This window comes from Anopheles arabiensis, chromosome 3 (assembly GCF_016920715.1).
Source record: "Anopheles arabiensis isolate DONGOLA chromosome 3, AaraD3, whole genome shotgun sequence".
Lineage (NCBI taxonomy): Eukaryota > Metazoa > Arthropoda > Insecta > Diptera > Culicidae > Anopheles > Anopheles arabiensis.
In genome coordinates, this window is record NC_053518.1 from 5,395,267 (window position 1) to 5,419,823 (window position 24,557).

The window sequence follows — 24,557 nt, forward strand, 5'->3', positions numbered from 1 at the left end:
CGCTTAGTCACCGTTTCAGTTACTGTTGGCATAATAAGACCGATCAATTTATGACCCTGTCTTAAGGCGCCCCAATGCCAGACGCTAGATTAAGCCGAAGAAAATCTCTTGGAGGCCTCCGTGCGGTTTTGAGGACACTCGATCGGTATGTGAACTGTATCCGGCTCGATAATCGTGATAATCACCTTCACCTACTGCTCGTCTGCCGGTCGGTATGTTGGCACCATGGCACAAACGATACCCCGGTTGGAATCAATTAAACAGTTCGCTCGTAGACCCAAGCAGTGCCACCCTCTGCGAAAAAGGCCACCTTGTAGCGCCTGCGCGTTACTCCTGGTTCTGGTGGCGATGGAATGAAAAATCACCACCGAAGGATGCTGTCAAGATCGAGGCAACGATGCTGGACAAGAAAACAAGAAGAAGAAGAGGTCAATCGCTTACCGGGTCGGGTGCCGGTGACATCGATCGCATGGTTTCGCAGCCACCGACTTGATACCGGTCGTAAGAATCGGAAATTGATTACCACTCTTGCATTCTCGTTTAAACGAGCGCAAGCGCATCAATCAAACTCATTGTTCGGAGCATCGGGAACTTCGGGCCGCGTGAGGAGGTGCAGAGCGCTGCGCTTTTAATTGGTTTGTTGATTGGGTTGTCATTAAATCGAATGAACCGAGAAAAAATGGACAATGACAAGCGCGATAATGGCTTTGTGTTAAGTGATCAATTTTTCTTCAGCAATTCACACGTTGACATATGTTATTTGGTAACAGTCTGGTGTAGAGCGGGAATTAATTTTGGAATGCTCTTATTGTGCGCCGCCCTAAGATCACAGTCACAGAATGATAATATGACACATCAATAGTATTTGACTTTAAAATGAAACAAACTCCAAAAAATCAACCCTTTGCTTACGGAGGCTTTTGATCAAGCGTGCCGATCGTACGTGCTGCAGCGACAACAGCAGCAGGCAATGCGATGCGATGCCAGCTTGCGAACAATCGTCAGCGATGAGGTGAACAAGAAATTTGCATCTTTCGCTCGTTTGAGAGTGACCCCCGGTTCGTGTAACTCACGAGAAGCTGCGGCAGGTTCGTCGCCTGCCAGCGCTCGGCAAGTCTTTTCTGGCTGTCTTTTCTGGCGCTGTCGGTGAGTCTGAGAGTGAGCGCCCAGAGTGTTTGGGTACCGTCTCGCGAGAGTGCTACGCGTGTTTTTATCCCGCGTGCGTGCCAAACGGAAAGGGTGAGTTGTAAGCAAAGATCGCGATGCTGATGACGATCGTAACTTCTAGGTCCGTGATCGAGTCTGAGTGGCTGAGCACTCGGGCCACGTTTGGCGGGCACTCACGCGCCAAATTCCACCCGGATTCATCTGCTTCCTCCCCGCGAGCCAAACCGTCCCGAGTGAGAGAAAGATCGCACAAATCGGAGGCGACCGGGCACCCCGGACGCTAAGGAAATCCCCGCCGCCGGCACACACGGGCACACGGGCTATATATAAAGTGTTGATCTTGGCGACCCGCACTCATAGTTTAGGTGGTCGTTCACCAAAATCGTTCGTTTTAGCGACTCGCCTGGTTTCGTCGAAGCCCGGGTCGAAGTGACAAGAAGCGTACCGTACCTGTAACCCGGACCACCCTTGCATGGACCGCAGCAGTGCACAGTGATTTTGGGAGTTTTTTTTGTATGCGAAAAAATTGAAAAAAGTACAGACGAATTGAATCGACCAAGAACAACACAAGTGTGAAAACAGAAAACGGCTCGTGTTCCGTGCCGAGAGCTTCGGAGAGTGAAACGGAAGCGAAAGTGTTGATACGTTCTGTGCGTTGCAGCTGAACGGCGGCGAACAGTAGTGTGCAGTGCAGTTTGGAGTTTCGTGACAAGATTCTCGGTCTAGTTGGAGCGCTGTGAGAATATTTCAAAGTAAGCATCAAGTTGTTGATTAAATGGTGAACATGCTATAGATTAAGGACAAGCTGGAATAATTCAACAGTGAAACAGTGAACATTTCATCAATTGTGACATTATTGGACGAAACACGCTTGAAGTGGTTTTAAAGCGGAACGGTTTATGCCTCACTTACCGCTCGTTTTCAACATCCATTTTAAAAGTATCCAGAAATTTCGGTTACACGCAGCAGGACATCGGGAACCGATTGAAAAACTTAAACTGACGTCAAGCGACGAACGTTGGCTTCATCACTATATCGTGTTTGTTGCGTCTGGAATTTGACAACAATTTGCGATTATTTAGCAAGAAGTGAAATTTGACCAAGTGATACGATCCTTAGGCATGATGTTGGCACTCAGTAGTGAAGCATGTAATGGGTGTGATTTGGGAACTGCATTGTGTTTATTTTCGATAGCAAATAATAGCACTTATCGTGTTATCCATGAATGAGAGCGGTATTAATCGACGCTTTCAGTAACTTTTGCTGATATTTTGGTGTATTCTGGTTGTGTTTAGATTATTTTTGAATTTTTTCTTCAATCGCTATACAAAAATTTGAAACTTTGAGCAAGGTGTTGAAAAAAGTTAATATCATATTTTTTAATTCAATTTTTATTGATTTCTTAAATTACACATTTGAATTGGAATGTATTACGAGCTTGTGAATGCAGCTCTTTGTATGCCCAACACCGTTCAAACACTCCGACACCCTTTCAAGATTGCTCAACTCCTACACAATCACCTTCGATTGATCGCTAACGCATTCGAGATACATGACACATCCGTTTGTGTCCGCCAAAAGATCGGACTAATTTTTGTGTGTGTGTGTGTGCTCCATAATCTTTGCATGTACCGACGACCGGGACCAAAGTGTACGGCCCGCCCCGTTCTCTCTCCGTGCCGATAAAACGATCCCATCGGACCGTATCTGTAACACTCAGCCATCTCACCTTACCACGCGGCAGGGACAAATCGCGACAGCCCGCGGGCAAGCGTGTCAACGGATTGCGAGTTAATCCGAAATTGATTAAACACTTTCAATTATCGTTGACTTTGATCTCTTTCTTTCACCATCCCCTTGCATGCTCCCGGGCCGCTTGTCGGTTGGGAATCGCAACCTTCTCGCAAAGTTTGTGAAAGTATCCATTTCCTTACGTGTGTCTCCTGTTCGGGTTATGAGTAGCCTGGTAGCCTGGCTGCTTCCCATCCCGAACGAGTTCGAGTGCAGCAGCGGAGGGGGGTTGGACACATAATATTAGAGTATCATTAATTACGCCACGATGAATATTATTTTGATTTTTTCCTTCTTTTGTTCGTCGCTCGCCTTTGGTCGAAAAATTCAAGTCTCCGCGCGGCTTAAAATGCCACAGAGCAAACGGACGAAGGAATACGGCAAGAAGGCGAAAAAAACATGCGCCCCGAGGGCATGGTCAGGGTCTGTAATCGTGTCGGGATCGTTTTAGATCGAGCTGATGTTGTTATCCTCTTTCAAAGCGCTCGGCGCGGGTTTTTGTGCCGCCCGGTCGTGTTAGCATTAAATAATGCAACTGTAATTGACACTTTATTCCTGTTTCCCCTCGGGCGGGTGGCGGTATCACACCACGAACGGGTGGCAAAAGTTCGAACCGTGTTTTTAACGACCATCATTAGCTGGCTATTAGTTTTCTAATATCCAGCTCCAGTTCACTTGATTCGACGTATTCGAGTAGGATGGTTGAAACAGGATCGCGAAGAAATTGGAACCGCCTGTTGTGTAAATGGTTAAATGGTATTGGGTGACAGTATTATTTAATTGTTCTCGGTTAAATTTTGGACGCTGCTTTGGCTAGAAGAATTTGGCAGGCAAGAGTGGCCCAATCGAACCATGTTCAATTCACAGTTTTTGTGTCCGTACACGTATTTCTGTTCATCTTTTATCGCTGAAGGCAACAGGAAAGGTCAAGCCCGCTCGACGATGAGTGATTTACTTGCCCGGTGGCACAGTCAGAAGCTCAATGCCAGCCGGAATTACTATTTTTCACTCAAGCGCCCAGCGCGACAAAGCCGCCTCTTGCGCTACAAGCCGCACGCAACGCTTATGCATTGTCAATTCACATTGAACACAACAGATGGGGTGAAGCCCAGAGAAGCAACAACAGCTTGAAAAAAACGGCCACAGCCAACCCTCTGCTTTTCCCTCTATTGATCAATCGCTGTTGATGGTGTGCAATCTTCTCCGTGTGTCAAAGAAATAGACGAAAAATTATGAAAACGTACATCGTGCCGATCGGGCCCAAAAACTGGACGGCCAGCTTATGCGTATGCGCAGCCAGCCCGAGCCCGGGCCCGGTGCGGTAAGGTCAAGTTGAAGTCGAAACGGCAGGCAAATGCGCAAGCCTTGCCGGCATCTCGATAGCGCTTAATCAATCGCTATTTTTGGAGGAAAGGCTCTATCGTGTCGGAACCGACGCCGCACATTACCCAATCCATCGACGCATCCTCTCTCGAGGACGCGGCGGACGGACAACAGGTTCGTTTTGAGGGAAAAATATGAGCATTTTTTTGTTGTTTTGTTCGTGTGATGCGCTGCTTGGTATCCTCCCCTTTTTGCTTGGCTCTATTGAGCGCACGAGGGGTGGCTTTTATTTTCATTTTATAACATCTAAATTAATTCAGACCCGGGAAGGGTCCGCCGTGTGAGATTGCTAAACGTCGTATATCCTACGCGAACTCTATTTTTCTTCATTACAAAAGGGGTTGTGCCACAAAGACAGCGATTGGGTGGCATTTAGAATGGACGCTTGTTGGCGTGCCTTTAGTGCTGAGCTTGGTCCAGCTACAATTTGTTTCGGGGAAAAGGAAAGGAACTTACGATTAAAAAACGGACCCACGGCTAGTAAAACGCTTTCGCTTATGCAACGCCGTGGAACTGGTTTTAGCACTGTGCCATTTCTTTCTACTGAGCATTTTCAATCCACTTCCTCGCGTCCCGGTTGGAGCTGAGGCTCGCTGCCTTCAGTACGCTCGAAGACTCCTCTTTATCCTGATTTTGGCTTGGATGCTTCGTCTACCGATGTGACCCGTTTCGATTCGTAGCGGTTCACACTTTTCCCGTGCCCTAGGTCAGCGATGGGGATGGGGCAATCGCCTTTGTCTACAGCTCTTCTTCGAGTTGGGTTGCATAAGCACATTGCTCGGGCAAGCACGTTGACAATGTAACAACAATCGTTAATCTTTGTTTCTTACTAACCAATTCACACCATTCCGAAATCGATGTAGGTCTAAATTTGACTAGAAGATTACTGGTTTCGGGACAGATCAACAACTCTGGCGGTGATGCTTTCCTTCTTGCCGCTCTCGCGGATCACGATGCCACAGACCGTGGGTTTTAGAGGATGTTTGTGGCGCACTGGGCGTGTGTGATTGAAAATTATCGCGACTTCACTAATTGGTCGGTGACACAATAAACCTCAAAAGAGAGAGTTGCGATGAGTTGATTGATGGTGTTAAATTGCATTTAGCACATGGCACTAGAGCGTTGCAAAGGGAATAAGCCAACCGTTTCAAGACAAAAGAAGGAAGAAATAAAACACGGAAACTGTATGATGAAGCCAATAAAATAAAATAAATGGATTCTCATCAAGCTTTCAGGCTAATCGTGCGTGTTTTAGGCACCAGAGCGTCTCCTTGAATTGAGGTAATTTGAAGCTATTAAGCATAGCTGGACTCACTTCCCTGGGTGATGTCAATTTCGGTGCTGACCTCACGATTCTGATTCTTCGACCATTTTAATTCCCAACCAAGCAGAGACATTGTATACAAAAAATAATAGATCCACATCCGCAGAACGAATCAAACGTTTTGCTCTTTGAACCGCCCCGTTGCTCTCAACCAAACAGCTGATCAGCGCATTCTCATCGAGCTAATCATCCGTTGCCCGTTAGCAGCTGTGAGATGCTTGAAGCACTCTAGCCTTGGCAATTGTGGCGATAGGCAAGGTGGTTTACGGCTACCAGATAACCATCGGCGGTGGGCGCGTAGAGAGATCTCCCCCTTCAGGATGGGTTCAATCTAGCAATGCACTGTTCCGTACAGTTTATCATCATCGAGCATCGAGGAAGCTGCCAGCAATCTCGAGACTCCCGACTTTGATTTATACGGCCGAGGGTGATTTGTTTGCTCAAAAGGGTTTACTGTTTGGCCACAGCTCCATCTTTGGGGACAAAGCTTTTTATTCTTTCAAGTGGCAGATGCGCACCGCGATAAAAACGATACTCCGTACGACTGCGATGCACCGAACTGTGGAGGCGACAAACGATCGTACGTTGAAAAAATCCTCCTTTTAGAGCGCATAATTATTTGATAGCCTTTGCCGAACAAAAGCGGGAATATATTTTTTAATGTTCCACGGTTTCAAATTACCCACCGAAATAGCATGGGCAGCATAATATAGCACCTATGGCGGACGGATTGACAGGCGCACAGCGGACGCTTTGGAGGCGTGCACAAGGTCTTTACTTCCGCCGTGTAGAAACGAAAAACCCTTTCGGTGACGATACCGGTCCCTGTAGGGCAATCGGTTGTCGGCCGTTTCCGTGGCTTAAGGTCAAGCGGAGCTGTGCGTACACGAAGCTGCTCATCCACACGCGCGCTCCCTTCCGGAGATGAGATGAGCCAGCCAGCGTGCCCATGTGATCATGTGATCGCGCCGCATCCATAAGGTCGCAGCAGCACGAACGTGTGTGTGATTTTGCTGCTTAATGTTAACTTAATTTTATTCGTGCACCCTGGTGGCAACAGTAAATGTTTTTTCGATCCTTCGCGATCGGGAAAGAAGGTGAAAAAACGCACGTTAAAAAGAAGCTAGGCCGGCCAAAACATGCTCCGCAGGCTTGAGTGAGCGCGCGCCGGCACGTAAATAATGTGAATTTAAAAAGCGTAGAGGTTGTAGTAGAAGCATAAAATAACAAGCGAAGAACAACAGCACAACAAAACAGCACTCCGATCGCGGCGATCAAGAAACAAGTTGAGAAGATGATCATCTTCACGCATCTACCCCATCACCTACCACCGACAGCCGGGGGAAAGAGGCCGCTGACGAAGTTCAAGGTTGGCAAGTTAATATAGTGGAATTTTTGGTTTTCTCCTCTGCTCCGGCCCTCCTCGCACATGGACCTACAGCCCGTTTTGATAAAGGTGAAAACGATCATCTAAGATCTAAGCAGCTAGAAAATGGTAAATTAAACAAAGAAGAGCGCAGATCCGCTGTTGGGAGGCTGTTGGGAAATTGTCCGTCTCCGGATGCGACTTTCGCAACATCCACTAACCCGTGCGTACAAACAACGGTGGTCTAATGAAGCTGTTGCTCGCGATCTCGGCACGATGCACGAATTATTAGCATATCGAGCGATTAGGACCGCAACTGTTGCAACCATTCCTCCGCATGAGGGCTGCTGCTACCGGTGCTGCAAACAAAAGGCTTTTGACACATTCACAACCATTCACCCGAAAGGGCCAAGCGAGCGTGAAGATTATCCGTGAGATAATCTCGTCGAGACAAAGGCCTTCGGCCCTCGAGGAAAGGGGCAGGCTGCCGCTAAACGTGGACCAAGTGGTTGGGTTAAAAATCGATTAGCGCCGATTTGCTGGCAAAGATGGAACAGGTCTCGCTGGCCCCTCGGGCGTGTGGAGCGCTGGCTGCTGCAAGAACTCCATTGCCGTTGTCTTCTGGTGGTCACAGCTAATCAAAAACGCCAAAACAACTTTACATTTTCCGTTCCCCACGGCTCGGTCGGGCGCGTGCATTAAAGTGTTTTTGGTGAGAACGTTTTTTGTTATTCTTTCTTCTTCTTCTTGTGCAAGCTGGAAGGGAGATGTGGGCGATGCTCTAGCAACACTGTGTGCTATTGTGTGCACGACATTATGAGATGCGCACATACACAAAGTCACACACACGCTCGTTGCGTAAACGAAGCCGCTCACCCGTTCAAAGTTCGATGCGGAATTGGTAAAGGGTTCGTCGCTTGCTTCTCACGAGTCTTTCGAATAGAACTACCAATGTAGCGGCAGTAGAAGAATGTCGTTGGCTTGGCGTGTGTTAATGAGGGAGTTTCGTGCCGTTTTTCTGCATCTTCAGCAAGATGTCTTTGTTTGGATGCTTCGTGTCGTGCAGCGTTTAATCGTCATATTTTCTATCTCTCTCTCTTTCTCACCCTAGATGAACCATCGAACGAGGGCCCTGGTGGGGCTGCTGTGCATAGCGGGGCTGGCGACGGGCCAGCTGAACCAAAGCTACCGTCCGGAGTTCTTCTCGCCCGGTCAAGGCTTCCAGTCGGTGTCGGCGCAGATCTCAAGCAGTAATGTTCAGCAGTTTAAGCGACAGGCTCCAGGCGGTGGCGGTCCGGGGGGTGCCGATGTCATCCCGCATGACCAGAAGAAGCAAACCACCTTCTGGTGGGTGGCACCGGACACCCCGTTCAAGGCTACTAAAATCGGTGGTGGTGTCCAGGAGCCGCCCAGTGCCGATGGTGACGATGGTGGTGCGGCCGGCGGTGCTGCTGCTGGGGCGGCGGGAGCGGGTGCGGCAGGTGTTGCCGGTGGGCAGACCGTGTCCCAGAGCGCTTTCCAAGCTTCGGCCGCGCGCACCGCGTCCGGCCAGGCTGGGCAAGCGTTTGGAGCGGGCGGAACCACTACTTCCATCCAGTCGGCGACGGCTTCCCGCACGATCGGCACACAGACGCAAGGGTTCCAGGGGGCCGGTGTGGCAGCGGGCGGGGCGGCCGGTACGATCGGTGGCACGCGGACGAGCATCAGCCAGAGCTCGTCCAGCCGCACGTTCGGCACGCAGGGAGCCGTGGCCCAGCCCGCCGTCATAGCCGGCTCTTCGCGAACCAGTTCAACCACCTCGAACACTCAGGTCAATACGGGCACGGTACAGCCGGGCGTTGGTGCCGGCGGTCTGCGCACGTCCACGATCATCCGCCAGTCGAAAACGCAAACCACGACCGGTGTTGCGCCCGTTCCGCCGCCACCACCCACCACCTCCATCCAGAGCACGACGACCGGCGTGCGGACGGACACCATCACCTCGAACGTTAACCGGCCGGTGCCTCCCACCACCGTCGGCATTACTAAACAGACTAACGTAGATACGCAGCGTACCAATACTATCCAAACTAACCTCTATCCGGGGCAGCCGGGGCAGCCGGGCAGTACTTCCACCTCGTCGGTCGTCGGGACCGCTACCAGGACGACCGGATTAACACCAAGTAACCCTCTTTGCTTTCCCTTTTCTATCTTTCCGCTAACTCCGATTTCAGTTTTCAGCCATAACAAGCGGAGGGGGGAGTTGGGGATGGCAGGACCCTCTCGAAAGAGACCCCCTCTCCCAAAGCAAGTCAGTAGCGTTTTGGGCAGGATTAATCGATAAGGAAGTAGTTTTGCATGCCTGTAGATTAGACAACTGTTTGATGTCTCAATTTCTCCATTTCATTTCGTCTCTATCCGCTTCTGTTTTATTAGTAGTTGTTGTGAGTTTGTTTGTTGCATGCGTTTGGTAACAAGTTTTGTAAAGATTTCAAGCTTGGTAGTAATACTGGAGATAGCAAAATACGGACAATAACAGCTCGTGTAAACACGTGTAAACTAATGCTCCCAATTTGTCGCACGTCGCAGATAACTACGGCGGCACGACGGTGACGAAGACGCAGGAGCGTACCGACGGTGGCATCACGAGCAAGGTTATCACCACCGGCACGATTACGCGCCCGTACTTCAAGCAAACGACGCTCACGTCCGACGGCTACAACTACCCAGTGCCGGAAACGATTCCGTGCTACGAGCCGAGCAAGATCTGCGCCCCGAACCAGTACTGTAACGATGGATTCGTCGACGAGTCGCAGCTGAACCTGTTCAACACGAACAATCAGGTAGGAACAACAGTTTACCTAAACTCCAAAGCGAAGACATCCTTGTAGGTTGTAAGAATGTGGAAGGATGTCATTAATAACAAGGTATCAAAGCAGTGACTGTGAGGTGATTGGAATCAGAACTCGAGCTGAGGGCTGAAGAAGCTCGAGCGTGGCATTCGGCACACTCCAATCGAAATGGTAATTGGAGGGAATTATTCAACCGACGTGCTCACGACACGCACACCTTGAGAAAGGCGCACGAAGAATAGGTTACACACCGCGCGATAGTGTCAGTTGCTGTAAATGATTGATGAAGTACGCTTAATCGCTTGGCCGTGCGTGTGGAATTCCACTCTGCACTCGTATTACTGTTTTGAGTGGTATTGACATTTGACGGGGTGGTGTGGGGTAGTGCCATCGCCAGAGTGACTGATCGCCTGGAGAAGATGTCACCTGGGGGTTCCGTTGGGTATACTAATAAACCCACCATAACTCCCCGACTTGTGTGTTAGTAGGCCAATGGATTACGTTGGTGTCGTCGTGCTGACCATGATTGGTCACTCTACTCGTCCGTTCACTGGCGCCCCTTCCGGGTGATGAATCGTCGATTAAACTTTCACTTTTAATGCACTGCTCGAGGGATGCTTCATCTTGGAGTTGTTCGACAAGCAATGTAGTACCAAGTGACACAAATTGAGCAGTTTGTGTCGCTGTTAATGCGCTGTAAAGCTATTCACCGTCACTCATTGAATTGTGATCATTAGCCTGCTTCTTTGCCTTTTTTTTCGTTACCCAGCTGCTCATTGAAATGTCACCGCCGCACGCCATATTGCCTAGAACGGTGAGGGCGTGACATTTGTACCACATGCCGGCACTTTGTAGCTCAATGCGCAACATTTTAATCCACGAAACGAAACTTCAAAAGACGCGTTGCGGTTTCGCTTATCGGCAAAGCCTGGGCGGTGAATGATTAATAATTTCATAATTGACATCGCTTCAAAACCGTCGATCGGCGATTGATCTGCTCGGGCCAGGGTGGCGGATGACCTACTTTTTTGGGGCAACGTTCCGAAACTTCGGAATCTACCAGTCGGCACCAACCGAAACAGGCGACCATTATTGATAGGATATCATCTAAATTGTCGTTGCCGGCATGATATAACATATAACGCCTCGTGCGTTACATCTGGGGGATCATAGAAGACACAGTGCGGGACACAGACACACACACAACATCGAATGTCTCATCCCACTACAGCAAAGCACCGAATCAAGTGACATATCAATAAAGCGCGGAATGCGCGAAATGTGACACGCCGTCAGCGGACGCGTTTTTGGGGGCCTCTGTCTGCCCGTTTTCCGCTGTCTGTCGCATCTAAAATTAACGGCCCAATCCGCGCATGCCTACGTAGTCCGCAGTCGGTGTTGCCTTTTTGGTGAAGCTCCCTGTACCGGTGCGTTGGTGCTTCGTTTTTTTTTGGCGGCTGCTCCTGTTGTCGGGTTGTTGTGGTTTTGGAATGTTGTCTTCTGAGCTTTTTTTTTGCTTGGTTTCACCTCGTGTTACCGAACCCGCGTGAGGTTTGTCCAGCTGATGCGTCTACCAAGTTGAGAGGAGCAAAACAGCCGCTACAAACAGCCGCACGGTGGAAGCAACGCCAAAGTAGTTCACGCAATCCGGGACGGCGTCGTTTCTGTCAGATAAATTGGTTTTCGCGCGACGTGCGCACGTGCTCCGGGCGAACTTTGGGTTTTGTTTTTTCGTTCGCTGAAAAGAAAATGGCCATTGAATGTGACAGATGAATGTGTGCAATTGGAGTTTTCGTGTACCTGTGTTTATGGGTACAGTTGTTGGTCACGTTTCCCGTTTTCGGCCTCTTTTACCGAGCGACTGTTGCGCGATGGTAATTTGTTACCAATTTCGTGGCACATGTCCGGCACACGAGGAGTACTGCTTGCAGATGCAAACGGTTCCGAGGCACAGGACGCTCCCAAAATAGAGGAAAACTACAAGAGCTAACAACTGTTTGCGGCAATAAAACTCTAGTCGCCACACTCATTGCGGAATCCATACGAAAGTAGCTTCGATCTCACATATCTTGTACCTCCAATCAAGCGATCGTCGTGTCAGCACACCGCTACATTGCGATCACAATTTGCATCCTTATTGCATAATGCGCAACCGGCGTCCGCCGTTCAATTTGTCATTCAAATGAAGCAACCTTGCCATTTCGTGTCCACGGGTGCATCCCACCAGGAGCGGGTTGCGATGTGAATTATTGCTGGCGAAACAGTAGCCACCAGGGCCGAGAACCGACTCGGACTCCTCGATGGCACCCCGGGCGCAGCAAGCGCTGCCAATGCGCAACGGAACGGTAATTAAAATGGAATCATCGAGCGATAAATTTGCGAAAGATGCACATTCCACTGGAAAGGGGAAGAGGCAAGCGGGGGCTCAAGCACGGCACACGGCTTCGAACATCTTCGAACAGGCCCCTGTCGTTTGCGCTGTCATTGAAGGGTAGTTTACGCGTGCGTGCCATCGTCGTGATGGAGGGAAGTGCCTGCCGGAGGAGCCTGCTGGGAATTAATCTAACAACGGTGCAACACACCACCTTCACTGCGTGCCAGGTCAGTCACTGTGTGTGTGTGTGATCGTAGAGGAAGCGTTAATGGCGCCAAAGCGCAACAAACACCGCTAGAACGCGCAAAGGTTAAACATGGGTGCCATTTAAATCGCTTTTAAATCATCCATCGCTCAGCGGGCTGATTAAAGCGGATCGTCCCCACGCTGACAGGCGCTGCAATTGCACACGCAGGACATTGCACCTGTCGCACGCCGAGATTGAAAGCTTCTTTTTTTCGCTTCTGGTACACCTGTAGCACCGGTTGACTGTAGCATGTTTTGGATAATTTTACCAACCACTGCAATCGCTGCTGGCAGCCACGACCGAGAAGCTTCCGAAGAAGCGTGCGCGCCGCCTGCTAACGAACCATTCAATTGCGGGTTCGTCGTCTTTGGCCCACCAGTCACCGCGGTGCGTCGTGGGCCAAACGGTGCTTTATCAGATGGTGTATTCGTTAAAAACGACCGATTGTATCGTAGACATGCATTTTTGCATGCTGTTTGCAACACGATGCGATGCATAAGGGCCGCGATAGCGATGGCAGCAAAAGAGGCAAGCGTAAACAAACCACCGCAACACGATCGTGTGAAGTGTTGGCTTGTTGGGTTGGGTGCTGTGGGAGAAATGTTATTCGCATCGTTCGAATGGTTTGGGGCTCGCACGGTACGGAGCTGGCGGAAAGGTACGCTGGTGTAGAATTTTTGGGCTCCGATTCGGTGTGACCTTCTACGCCGGCGTTGGCAATGGATATTAATGATGTTTTCGCATGCTTGCCCCGTTGCATCAAATGTGTGTGCGTTGCTGGGTGGTGCTGAAACGCAATCTCAAACACACACAAGCGCGCACGTGTAAGGTGAGGAAGTAGATTAACATTTTAACGAGATAATGAGTAGATTATCTTCGTGTTTCTTTATGTTGCGATTTATCACCCAGTCGGCTGTGGGCTGGTGAATGCTTGGGAGGGAGATGCTGGGTGTGGTGCAGGAAATGTTTCCACTTCGCAGTCACGAAAACGGGGAAGAAAATTAATGTCTGGGAAGGTTCGGAGCCTTGGGAAAACCATTCCATGTTCCGAATATTTCACCATCAACCTCAAAACGGGTTGTGATGGATTTTTGGAAGGCAGTTTAGGGGTTGTCTGAAACTGATGTCACCTCAATAAATACTGCTCACTTCCTGCTCTCGAAAACGGTGGATTAAAACACACACACACACACACACAACCTTCATCTGATGATCGATGTCAACAAATTACGGCTCGCTTGGCATTGATACGACGATCGGTACCGTTCGATTAGTCATCCTTCCACGAGGGGTGCGTCTTGAGAACGTTTGGCAAATCTCCAACCACACGCAGCTGCCAGGTGTCTGTGTGTGTGTTCGTGCACACCTGTTTGTTTGCACGAACGTCTGCTCAAAAGAATTCTCCCATGCATAAATATTCATTGATTTGTGGTGTGTTTTTTTGTGCTCGGCTGTTCGCGTTAAGCGACACAGCATTAGTCAAACACTATTATTTACATCATTCTGGAGGGAATGCGTGAGTAGCGCGCACATCACACTCCACAGTTGCCAGGCTAGAATGTGTTCAATTGTTTTGACAGGAATCTTTTGACGTAGACTTTACACTTTCTGTCACTTCTTTCTGTAATAACTCATATGGTTTTTTTGTTGTCCCATCTTCCACAGAACTGCAACTCGGCCACGGAACAGTGCTGTAAGATTCGGCCGACGCCAGCCACGCGCTGCCCGGACGACAGCTACGTCTGCGTATCGCCCAGCTTATGCAACAACGGCCTGCTGAACTTCGATGCACAGAATGCCATCTCCACGAGACAACCGGTAAGTCGACGCCGGGGCACACCGTTCTCCACCGCAAACAAATGCCGTTCGCCGTCTGGTGCAAGGAAAGGTTCACTTTCCCGAGCCCGAGCCCCCATTCCAATGGGGAACGAACATTCGGCAACAGATATACCTCATGTTATCCAATAGCCTGCCAGCATGTCTTCCTGTCTTATTTAATGGTTGGCTGTCGTTTTTTTTTTGGCGAGGATTGCCTTCGAACGTCCCCAGACGGCCTTGCCGTTCGCCGGGTGACTTTTCACCTCCCGCCACAAGGGCTTCCGCCGGTTGTGACCAACAAAAGTGAAGCCTAAATGGAGGGATCTCAGGGGTCTCGCCCAAAAAAGAGTCAAACAATCGCTCTCCTTCCTTTTTGCGCTGGGGTTTTTTTTTACGAAACTTTAGCTGTTTTCTTTCTGGCGCCGGAGTCTTGTTACACTTTTCTCTGGGGGGGTATGAAACGAAAACCTGGTAAAGTGTGTCCTCTCCTGTAGGTCACTTCCAATCGATTGCTAGAGGAGTGGGAGCCCGTTTTTTGGTATGTTTCGATCCCTCTATCATCACTCTTGCCTGGTTGCCACGGGCAACGGCACGAAAGGGGAGTGTGAGTGGTGTGAAATGTTTTATGTATATTTGCTTTCATTTTTTTCTTCGACTCCCTCTCTCCCTCTCTCTCTCTCTCATTCGCTCACTTGACGATTGGCGATCAAGTAGCATATCACTCGACATCCTGTGCGAACGTGATCGAGAGAAAGTGAGGAGCCGAAAACAAAACAAAAAAATAAGTCAGTCGGCCTGCAGGAGCGGAGCACACGAGGACGTTGGCGACGCCTACGATATAATTGCGATCGACCCATTGGTCGATTGCGTAATAGGGGGTCTCGCTTGAGACCTTTCCTTTCCACACTGCCAGTCTGCATCCTTTTATTCGACGTTCCTGCAACGAGGTGACCTACGAGCGCGCGCGAGCAGGACTCGTAGCCAACATTAACCGGGGCGTTCGCCACTGTCAAGTGGCGCGGAGATATCGACGCGTTGATAGGGAACTAATAAACGAAGAAGCATGAAGCCGGAAAGGAGTCGGCCGTAAAGGAAGCGAAAAGACAGCGCAAACCGCACCGCAAGCGGCAAGGATTCGCCCGGCCGTACGGCAGCGTTTGTCTTGTTTATGCCACTGGCGTAACGTTAATTTACCCCCCTCAAGGATGGAGCCGCGATGAGACGCTGACGACGGAGGTCCTCCCGGAGTTACGTAAAGTCCTGACACGTTTGTGGTCGCTTGTTGTTTTTAGTTGTTTTTTTATTCGCCTTCGAGCGGGACGACGACTTCGCTTCGGTCACTCACCCACTCACCCAACAAACAAGAGCGTCCGGATAGTTTTCCCTGTGTGCGGGGTAACCGGTAGCTGTGGATCGGCGTCATCGGCCACTTCCAGCGAGCCAGCGAGCATCGGCTCCAACCAGCCTAACCGCACCACCAACACCACCGCTGCCGCCGATGACGTCAAAGGTATTCCTGAGCGATGGCGTAATCGAGCTGAGCACGCGTGCGCTTTCGCGTGGTTGTTGTTGTTGTTTTTTGGGGAGGGAAGTAGCACGCGAATACCATCACATCCATTTGGGGTTGGTGAATGAAGAAGACAAGGGAAGGAGGCTGCGAAACGCACACCAAACCTAACGCCAAATCGCCAACCCCGAACGTGCGGAGCGCGACAAGACGATGATGAGATGTCGGCTGACGATGATGCCGCCGTTCCGATGGTAATGTTGTCTTAACCTTGACTTTCGGCGTGGTGCGTTAGTGTGTAGAAGAGTGTCGTCCCGCGGCCCGCCGGAGCTCCCGCATCCCTCAAGCGGGAGTAAGGTTTCGTTTCGCTTCTGTAGGCGAACTGAAGGGACTATTAGTACATAGATTGTGCAGGTGTACTTCCTACTCCCACATTGCGTGATGCGAGGTGTGGTGGGAAGAACAATCTGAGTGCAAATCGAGTGAACTTCCTCTAGGCGTTAATTGCTGGAAGCAATCATAGGGAAGGTGTGCAACTGCTGTGTTGACTTTCAAAAATGCCAAGGTACGCGCTGTGTCGAGTTTGTCGAGCTTGCTGGAGGCATGGAAAACAGCAAGCACCGAGCTCCAGGCTGGTACTACAGTAACGGTGCCTTTTTTTGGGCATCATAATCTCTATTGCGAAAATAGCAAGGTTGTCGCTGTTTGCCCAAGAATTCGGAGGTTACGGTTGAGATTATTTTTTGGTCTAAACACACACAACAAGCTACTCAAAGGTTGAAGGAGACATTTACACCAACATCATTAGTGGTTAAAGACTTGTGGTGGTTTTCCCCATCCAGTAAACAACCCCGGGTTCGATAATGACCGATCGATAAAGCTGACGATCGATCGATACGCGAGTGCGTGTGTTAACGTTCCCGCGTTTCAGTGTCAAAGGTGACAACTGTAGTGAGGAAAGTGTTGTGTTTTGGTGGTGTTTTATTTTTATTTTTCGAAGACGGCTAGATTTGAAGGTTAGATTGACTTTTTGCTTTTGCCGCCACAGCTTGTTTAGCCGGCGCTGTTTAGCCTGTTGAAGGTGATTATGGTCTCTTAATAGGTGATTATTGGCTCGTGCGTTTGGGCACGAAGCCCACACAAGCAAGTGAGTGGCACCGTTTGAGTAGTGGACTTCATTTACTACCACTTTTACGGCATGAAATATGAGAAATGTTGTATCGATGGCATGTAGAATTATGCAACTGCAAAAGCTACTTCTACCCAACACGCTGCGGTCAGTTTCGAAGCGTAAGCATTCAATATATTCACCGAAAATGAGAAACTTTAACCACACACAGCCGCATGTAGTCCGCAAATCAAGCGCAACGGGAGCAAGGAAAACCCACCGATAAAAGAAGAACATACAAAAGCGCGGGGGTCGATCAAAACCGCAAAACAACGAAAAGGCACAGCCCAGTTATTCGCAGAAATTAAATCGTCAATTCATATCCTTCCTTCGATCGAGATCTTGTTTTTGCTGTTTATGCTCCTCCGGTGCAAGTTTCTCGTTCACGGGGGAGGAACCGTGGTGTTTTACTTTATCGATCGTAGCGCTTTCGAAACGGATCGATTGGCTTTTGGAAGTTGCTGTAAAGGGGTGGGGAGAGAGTACCGCCAGTACGCCCAGCATATTATTCCACTTCATTAAGTTGTAATTGATGAAAATTAAGCAAAAAGCGTCTCGCAACGCAATGCAACGCAGCACCCATGAAGAACAGTGAAATGAAGTTCGGGCAGGCAATGGCGCGCATTTCGGTGGCGAGGAAATGGTGCAATGAGTGCATGTTTCGCTCGTTTTGCTTTTACCGTGCCGGAGATGATGTGGGCTTAATGACAACTATTAAGCGTTATTTGGTTGCCGCTGGCGGGAGGATGAAGTTGATTGAACGATTCGATGCACGGGTGCACTCGAGGTGGTAGCGAGATTAATTTGATTTATTTCCTGCAATAAGGTTAAGTGCGATTTCTTTTCGGTCAAAAAATTCAAGCTTTTGCTTTTTGTACTGGCTAAGTAATTGTTTGTAGATTTTCGTTACGGATAGTAGAGCTTGCGCGCCGCAATCAAGCAACATTGTGAAGAGGCTCAAGTTCAAGATCGTTGCGAATCACTTTCAGTTTCAACACTTTCGCTACTTTCGTGGCAGCGAAGCAAGCAGTTCCAAGGTTTCGCTCGTATGTGTGTGTGTGCCTCGTCCGTTTCTCCTGTTACGCCACCAGTGTGACCCCTTTCTGCAAAAGGTTAGATTTGTTCGGCAGCTTTTTTGTTAGTTGCAATTTTGCAACCGAAGGACACTTGCGGTGACCGGGTTGTCGATTCCATCAGCAGAAAGTAACCGTACATCCAATCATCATGCAGATTCAGTAGTTCGATTGGTGATGATTTCATCGTGGAGTGCCCCGCAGTGGCCCGCGGAAAGTCACCGCCGGGCCTTTTGTTGTCGGTGCCGTGACCAGGATGACCCGCTGAAAGGGTGTGGATTGTGATTTGCAGCATCGGTTGCAACCCGCGGGCTGCCCAATCGGACCCCGGGGGGAGGGTCTCTCCAGCACGCCAAAGAGAAAGATGAAAACGGAACGCAACGCTTCTTCTTTCTCCGCTTCTTTCGCACACACGGTGCACGTTCGATGTCAACTTAGAAACCCAGTGCGAGCGCAATAAAAACGAAGCGAAAAGTCACACTGACCAAGAAACGGTTGACTCGTTTTGCATGTTTGGATTGGCATTTCATTATGCACCTCTCTCTCTCTGTCTCTCCCTGTGTGAGTGTGTAAATTTGTTGCTTTATACTCTCCGAGGGGGGGGGGGGAAAGAAGCCAGGTCAACAGTCCCTCGGGTGAAGACGAGCCCGCGGTCTGATGATGATCGGTCGGTCTGAAGAGAATCGATCGAACCGGCGATGATGCAGTTTTGCAGACGGAATGATCGCCACGGTGCACGGCGGCATCATATTGCACAATAAGCGCAAAAGGCGAAGGAACGTCCACGAGCGCGTAAACACGTACTCAGGGCCGAGGTGCTCGTACCGGTGCGGTGACAGTGCAGCCCAAGCGCTGTCGCCGTCCGTTAATCCCGCTGCATGTTGCGATTGCAGCAACTTCGATCGGTTGCTTCGGTTGCTTTTCTTCTTTTATTAGGATTACTGGAGAGTGCGCGAGAGTGCGCGCGTACGTACCGGTGGCAGAGGTCAGGACAGTCGTAGGGTAAATGATTTGCATCTTCCCAGCGATCGACGGCCGCCCCGGACTGGTCGATGCGCGGGTGGACCGCTAAGATGGGCGCAAAATTAGGTTTACGACCGTGCGGTTTGAAATGGTTGCGCAATTCATTTGTCTAAATGTCAGAGTTAATTTCTTTGACAGGCCTCGCTGGGTATGTGTAGGTGTAGTAGGTGCAACCGTCATTGGACGTCACATTTCGCTTGATGTGTGACTTTGTCGGCCTTTCTAAGACGTTATCAACAATTGCTTTCATGAAGCTCAGAGTTCCAGCCGACTGGAAGATTGTTTCCAACAACGAGATTAACGATCTAAAAGACCGATCTAGCCCGAAGGGAGGCAGCCTGCTATGTCCGCATTTCGATTGCATTTTTCAACAATTGCTCCGAATCACGCTAATGACTGTACAGCACGATGCACGCTTCTCCCGCCAAGCGTGAACCTCACACCTCATTCGAATGTGCATCGCGAATGAATCTCGACACACGAGTAGAATAATTTGAACCCGGATCCGACTGTTCGGTCGGGTGGGGTTCAACCGGGATGCACCCAACAGGGGGTGTTGAGCGATGGAATTACGCGAAATTGTTGAGAATCCGCGGAGGCAGGAAACTCGATTGCAATCACTGCTGGAAGCTCGCACGGCCGCTGAACACGGCACGATGCCGTTGCTCAAATCATTAGACCAAAGCCAAGGGGAGTGAGAACGGAACTAACAGACGTCATTCGCATGCTTGCCCCGGGGCAATGCGATTATGATGATCTTCCGGTCATAAATAGCCACCGAAAACGGTCGCGCGTTCTGGATTGTTAATTGTGCCCGTTAGAGAGCGGCAGTGAAGTCAGCAATTAGTCACTTGACAATCGGGTTAACCAAACTCTTGTTGTGGGTTTATGATCTTGCCAAAGCAAAGAAGCGGACCCGCTGCCCACTCGGTAGCTACTTGACCGTATACAATGGACGTTCTCGGATCCGGGTTCGTCGCTTGCAATGGAATTGAAATCTTTCGCACCGATACACTTGTTTATGGCTCTTTGTTTCTGGCGCGACGATGCCGAACGTTGACAAATCTTTGAACTGTTACGTAATGTGTCGCTTTAAAAATCATTATAAAAAGGTGTATTATATTGCACACTCGAAACCGTTTCCCATGCGCTGTAACGCTTTATCCTCCCCTGTTGCGCTATAAGGTTCGACGCTTTATCCTCGGATTAGCCACATCGCATTTGCTAGCCGGCTGCCCCTGGGGACGCGAATCGGGAAAGCGAACGCGTGATCAAATTATGCAAATGATGACCAGGGACTAATTATAACCGATTGCCGGGTTGGTTTCGCGATCGATCGGAGATTGGTGAAATAAGCTGCACCTTTTGTTGTTGTTTTGTGCTCCGTTCACACCATCCTGCGTTTGTGTGTCATTTACGGCTTGCTGACCGAATTCCAAAACTGATTACGACTTTATTGCTCTCCTCCTGTTAAGGTAGGTTTTTGTGTTGCTTTTCTCTAGGAGCAATAGGAACCATTTTTGAACGACAAACGTACGCACGGGTTCAAATTGCTCGAAATGTTGTTGTTTTTTTTTGCGAGCTTATTGTTCGATGTTCGTTGGCGGGTGGCGTTCGTTTCACAGGTCATGATCGCGTTGCATAATGAAACCAGCGATCGACGGTGCCATTAATCAAGCTTCCCATCATACACAATCGACAGGCGGGAAGGGTAGTGAAACGCTACAGTGAAGCTGCATGTGCGTCTGTAAATGCATCATTCTTCACTGATTGATAAGTAATGAGCCTTACGCACTACGTAAACGCATGCAAATAGAATGCAATTATAAATCAATTGCAGCACGCATTTTGTTCTCGAACAAGCAAACATAATAATAGTTTTTTGGATAAGTAATGCACTTTTGCATTTTTTCCGGCATTGAAATCTAAGGTTTTTATAGAAAATTCATAAACAAACTGTTTCTTTGTAAGGTTTACACGAAAGCTAACGTGTTTTTCTTTCCTTCAACTGATTGTTTAACATCATCAATGATCACACCAAACCCATTAACCCCGCAGCCTGCAAATTAATGCCTACTAAGCCATCCCTAAAGGATGCAATTAGGAGCCTGCCACGTCCAGCACCTTTGATCGACACCTGAACGCGTGGCTCGATGACTTTGTTGCACTAGGATGCTACATTCCGCCTCCCGAAGCCTTCCGTATCGATCGCTATCGGCCGTTTGCAATCGATTCTCTATACCAGAGGTTTTCAAACTTTTCAGTTCGCGGGCCGCATTGCTTCACGTATAATGGTGTTGAGGGCCATCTTTCCGTTGTCTGTAACAAATGCGAACGTTTCAATTTCGGCTTTATAGGAAAATACTATAATGATACACAAAACTTCTATAGCTTTCTATACTTTAAACTTGGTCTACGTCTCTGAATAGCAACAATTACATTTTATTTAAAAATAGTCACAATAATTAACTATTTCTTTTAACCTTAACAAAGCCGCCAAGGGCCGCATAATAGGCTCCCGAGGACCGCATGCGGCCCGCGGGCCGTAGTTTGGAGACCCCTGCTCTATACGATCGTATCGCGAATTCGTTGGAAGCGCTTAGAAGTCGTTTTTTCTACCGGCCACCGCAAAGCTTCACCGTAATCGATGGGAGATTGGCTTGACGGCGAATGGTAGCTATTGTGTCGGGTGGCGGCGAAGGGTTGCCCGCTTCATAGCACCAAGCTCACCACGCGGCATCACCCTTGATTGCCCATGGAACCCGCGCGAAACGACACGCTCGGTGCTGATGGAGTGCAGATTCTAATCAGTTAATTAAGTACACACCGAACAAGACAATGCGCATGTCGAATTAATGACGTACGGGGGATGGTCAGAGAGCCACCCTTTTGTGCATCTTTGCAGTTTGCAGTCAATGTGTGAGTGTAGTTTCTCACGGGCACGATTTCCTTTGGCCGGTTATTTCGATGGGAAAATGTACCTTTTATCGCATTCCGTTAACAGGTTACACATACTCTTGTGGCTTTTTCATCAACAAGTTTCTCTTTCAAAAAGCTTGTTCTCAACGATCCATCTAGAAAACGTTTTTAGTTTTGGATCCTTCTCACCAACACATCCAAACACAACATATGATGGAATGTCTTGTTAGATCGATAATTGGTCGATGGTGATCCAATCCGAAGGACTTCCTCTTGATTCGATTCGTAAATTAACAAAAAAACCTTTCACAATCCGCGTCGTCCCCCTGCTGTCCGAATTTGCTCGCCCGAAACTTGTGAAAGATCGTCGATCAGTTTTACGAGCAAATAATGAAGCAAGGGCTCGGGCTTTCGGGCCGTTCTTGAATCGCTAATCAAGCGTTTCGAATGAATATTCAAATAAGATGATACTTGATTTTCCTTCCTTTTTCGTACCAAATCAGTTTACCATCTCATTCAAAATGCTGCTTGTGTGAGTGTGTGTGTGGGGGGATGGTTTCGCACGGTAAGCCGTATCCGAAAGGGTTGCAAAGCCCTTCGAACACGATTGGAATGTGCCTTCCGAAATGCGTTCATTATTTGTCGAACGAATTTGATAGCTAAGCACTTAATGAGGAATTTAATTTTATGCCGATTGACGATTGTGTCGCTTCGGACGGCCAAGTTTGAACAAACTAATCCTTTGTTCTGATGGTTTCGTTTACCATTCGTATGATAACATCCTAACGTTATTAGTCCCTTTACTGTACAATAGCAAGAAAGGAAGAGTACATAAAACCAGATAAAAGAAGTTTGCAAAGCATTCAAAACAAGCCTGGCTGGAAGCTCCGTATGTGTGTGTGCTGTTTGCCGATCAAATTCACACCTATTCCATGCGGCTTACGTTGTTAGCTTCCGCAAACGCAAAGTCAGTGCGTTCAAGGGAGAGGGTGCACCGGAGAGCGGAACGGTTCACATCGTATACGCAGACGATCGGTACATAGCATTGACCGTCAGCAGCCGAGCAAACAGAAGACTTGACCGAGCGCTCAAGTGACGAGCGCGTCGCTATCGATCATTTCGAAAGATTGTGCCAAAGTGCAAACGATTTATTATTCCGCGCTTCAGGAGAGGGTTTACGAGCGGCGTAAAGTAAACGAAAGCAAAACTACGATGAAAATGTGCGATTTTTGTGCAAAATGTACGGTTGTGCTAGAGCAATAGGCAAACAAAAAATGGGACAATATTTTTGGCACACTTTTTCACGCTTCATGCTGCACCAGGCTGACCTCTCTGTAAACTGTTTTACTTTTGCCCGTTTGGAACCGGTTTTTCGGACCACTGGGGCACGATTAGAGCGGACTTGACATTCCTACATAGGCGACTCGGTAGGAGAAGCAAATGAAAACGGTGCCGGTGACAAATCTTCACCGCTGACAGCGCAAAACCATTACCGCTCATATTAAGGGTAAACTAATATCGTACATCGTACAGGGGGGGGGGGGGGACGAATGGTTTGAATGTCACACCGAAAATGTGAACCAGCTCACAGATGAGCCAGCTAAACGCAGCTGTCGGCTAGTGCGCTAGTGCGACGCAACCCATTAAGCGGATGGGCTCCCACCGTCCCTCGAGCGCTGCACGAGACGGGCTTGCCGTGTTTAGAGGCGCCTTGTGTCGAACACCTCCGACCAGAAGGTTCATTAGGTATGCCGCCTACGCGCACGAAGCACGCGCTCGGTCGTGTCTAAACAAGGTTAAATTGGCGAACAATGTGCTTGAAGGAGGAGGAGGAGGAAGAGACGGCATCAAAAAGAGATCTGAATAAAAGTGTGAAAGGAGATGCCAGAAAGTACGCTAATCCCACGTAAATTGGGTGCTTCCGTCAATGATTTGATTGCTCAATTCGGGCGACGGTAATGACTCACTGTTTGGGGAAGATGCAATCGACGTGTTTGGTACGTGCTTCAGAATGCGAGATGTTCGTTAACGAGGCGAGGAAACTATGACCGAATTGGGAAACCGTTTGAAGAATGTATCGTGGACCTCATTAGGTAGGAGTTTGTTGTAGGATCATTATGAATACACAAATCTAATTGGTCGCGTAATAACGAAAACTGGTGACTTCTCGTTGCGTCATCAACCAAAAAGCAACGATTATCCTTCAGCATGTTCTCTGACAGTCGGTCCATTCTTACAGCATATGATCGCTGTCACTGGCTTACGTTATCCTCCCAAGTGACATGACCTTTCCAACTCGTCCAAGACGGATGCTGTTCGATTGACATATTAAAAAACCTATAAATTTCACTGTCGTTCGAATCGATCTCCTCACAAAAAAAGTAAAAACGAAACCTTACCGCACAGTTATCAGCAAGTCCTGCCCTCATCCAACCGCAACCCTTTGCCACAAGGGAAATGCACATAAATTACCAGCGCGTTATGTCAATGCGCGACCCGACGCACACGGTGTGTAATTGTTTTGGTCCCCCCCCCCTTTTTTTTGGAAGGAGTTTGCTTTGATACA

At 48.9% G+C, this 24,557-nt stretch overlaps 1 protein-coding gene across 3 annotated transcripts in view; it reads left to right on the forward strand.

The window, feature by feature from the left end:
- The first annotated feature begins 1,508 nt into the window (after positions 1–1,508).
- Positions 1,509–24,557, forward strand: part of LOC120900287 (inactive serine protease scarface) — a 32,461-nt gene continuing 9,412 nt past the window's right edge. For all 3 annotated transcript variants that reach the window (XM_040307080.1, XM_040307081.1, XM_040307082.1), the window contains exons 1-4: positions 1,509–1,919; positions 8,143–9,193; positions 9,600–9,853; positions 14,149–14,301. In XM_040307080.1, coding sequence (XP_040163014.1) covers positions 8,143–9,193; positions 9,600–9,853; positions 14,149–14,301 — 1,458 coding nt within the window. In that variant the 5' untranslated portion in view covers positions 1,509–1,919. The remainder of the gene's footprint in view (positions 1,920–8,142; positions 9,194–9,599; positions 9,854–14,148; positions 14,302–24,557) is intronic.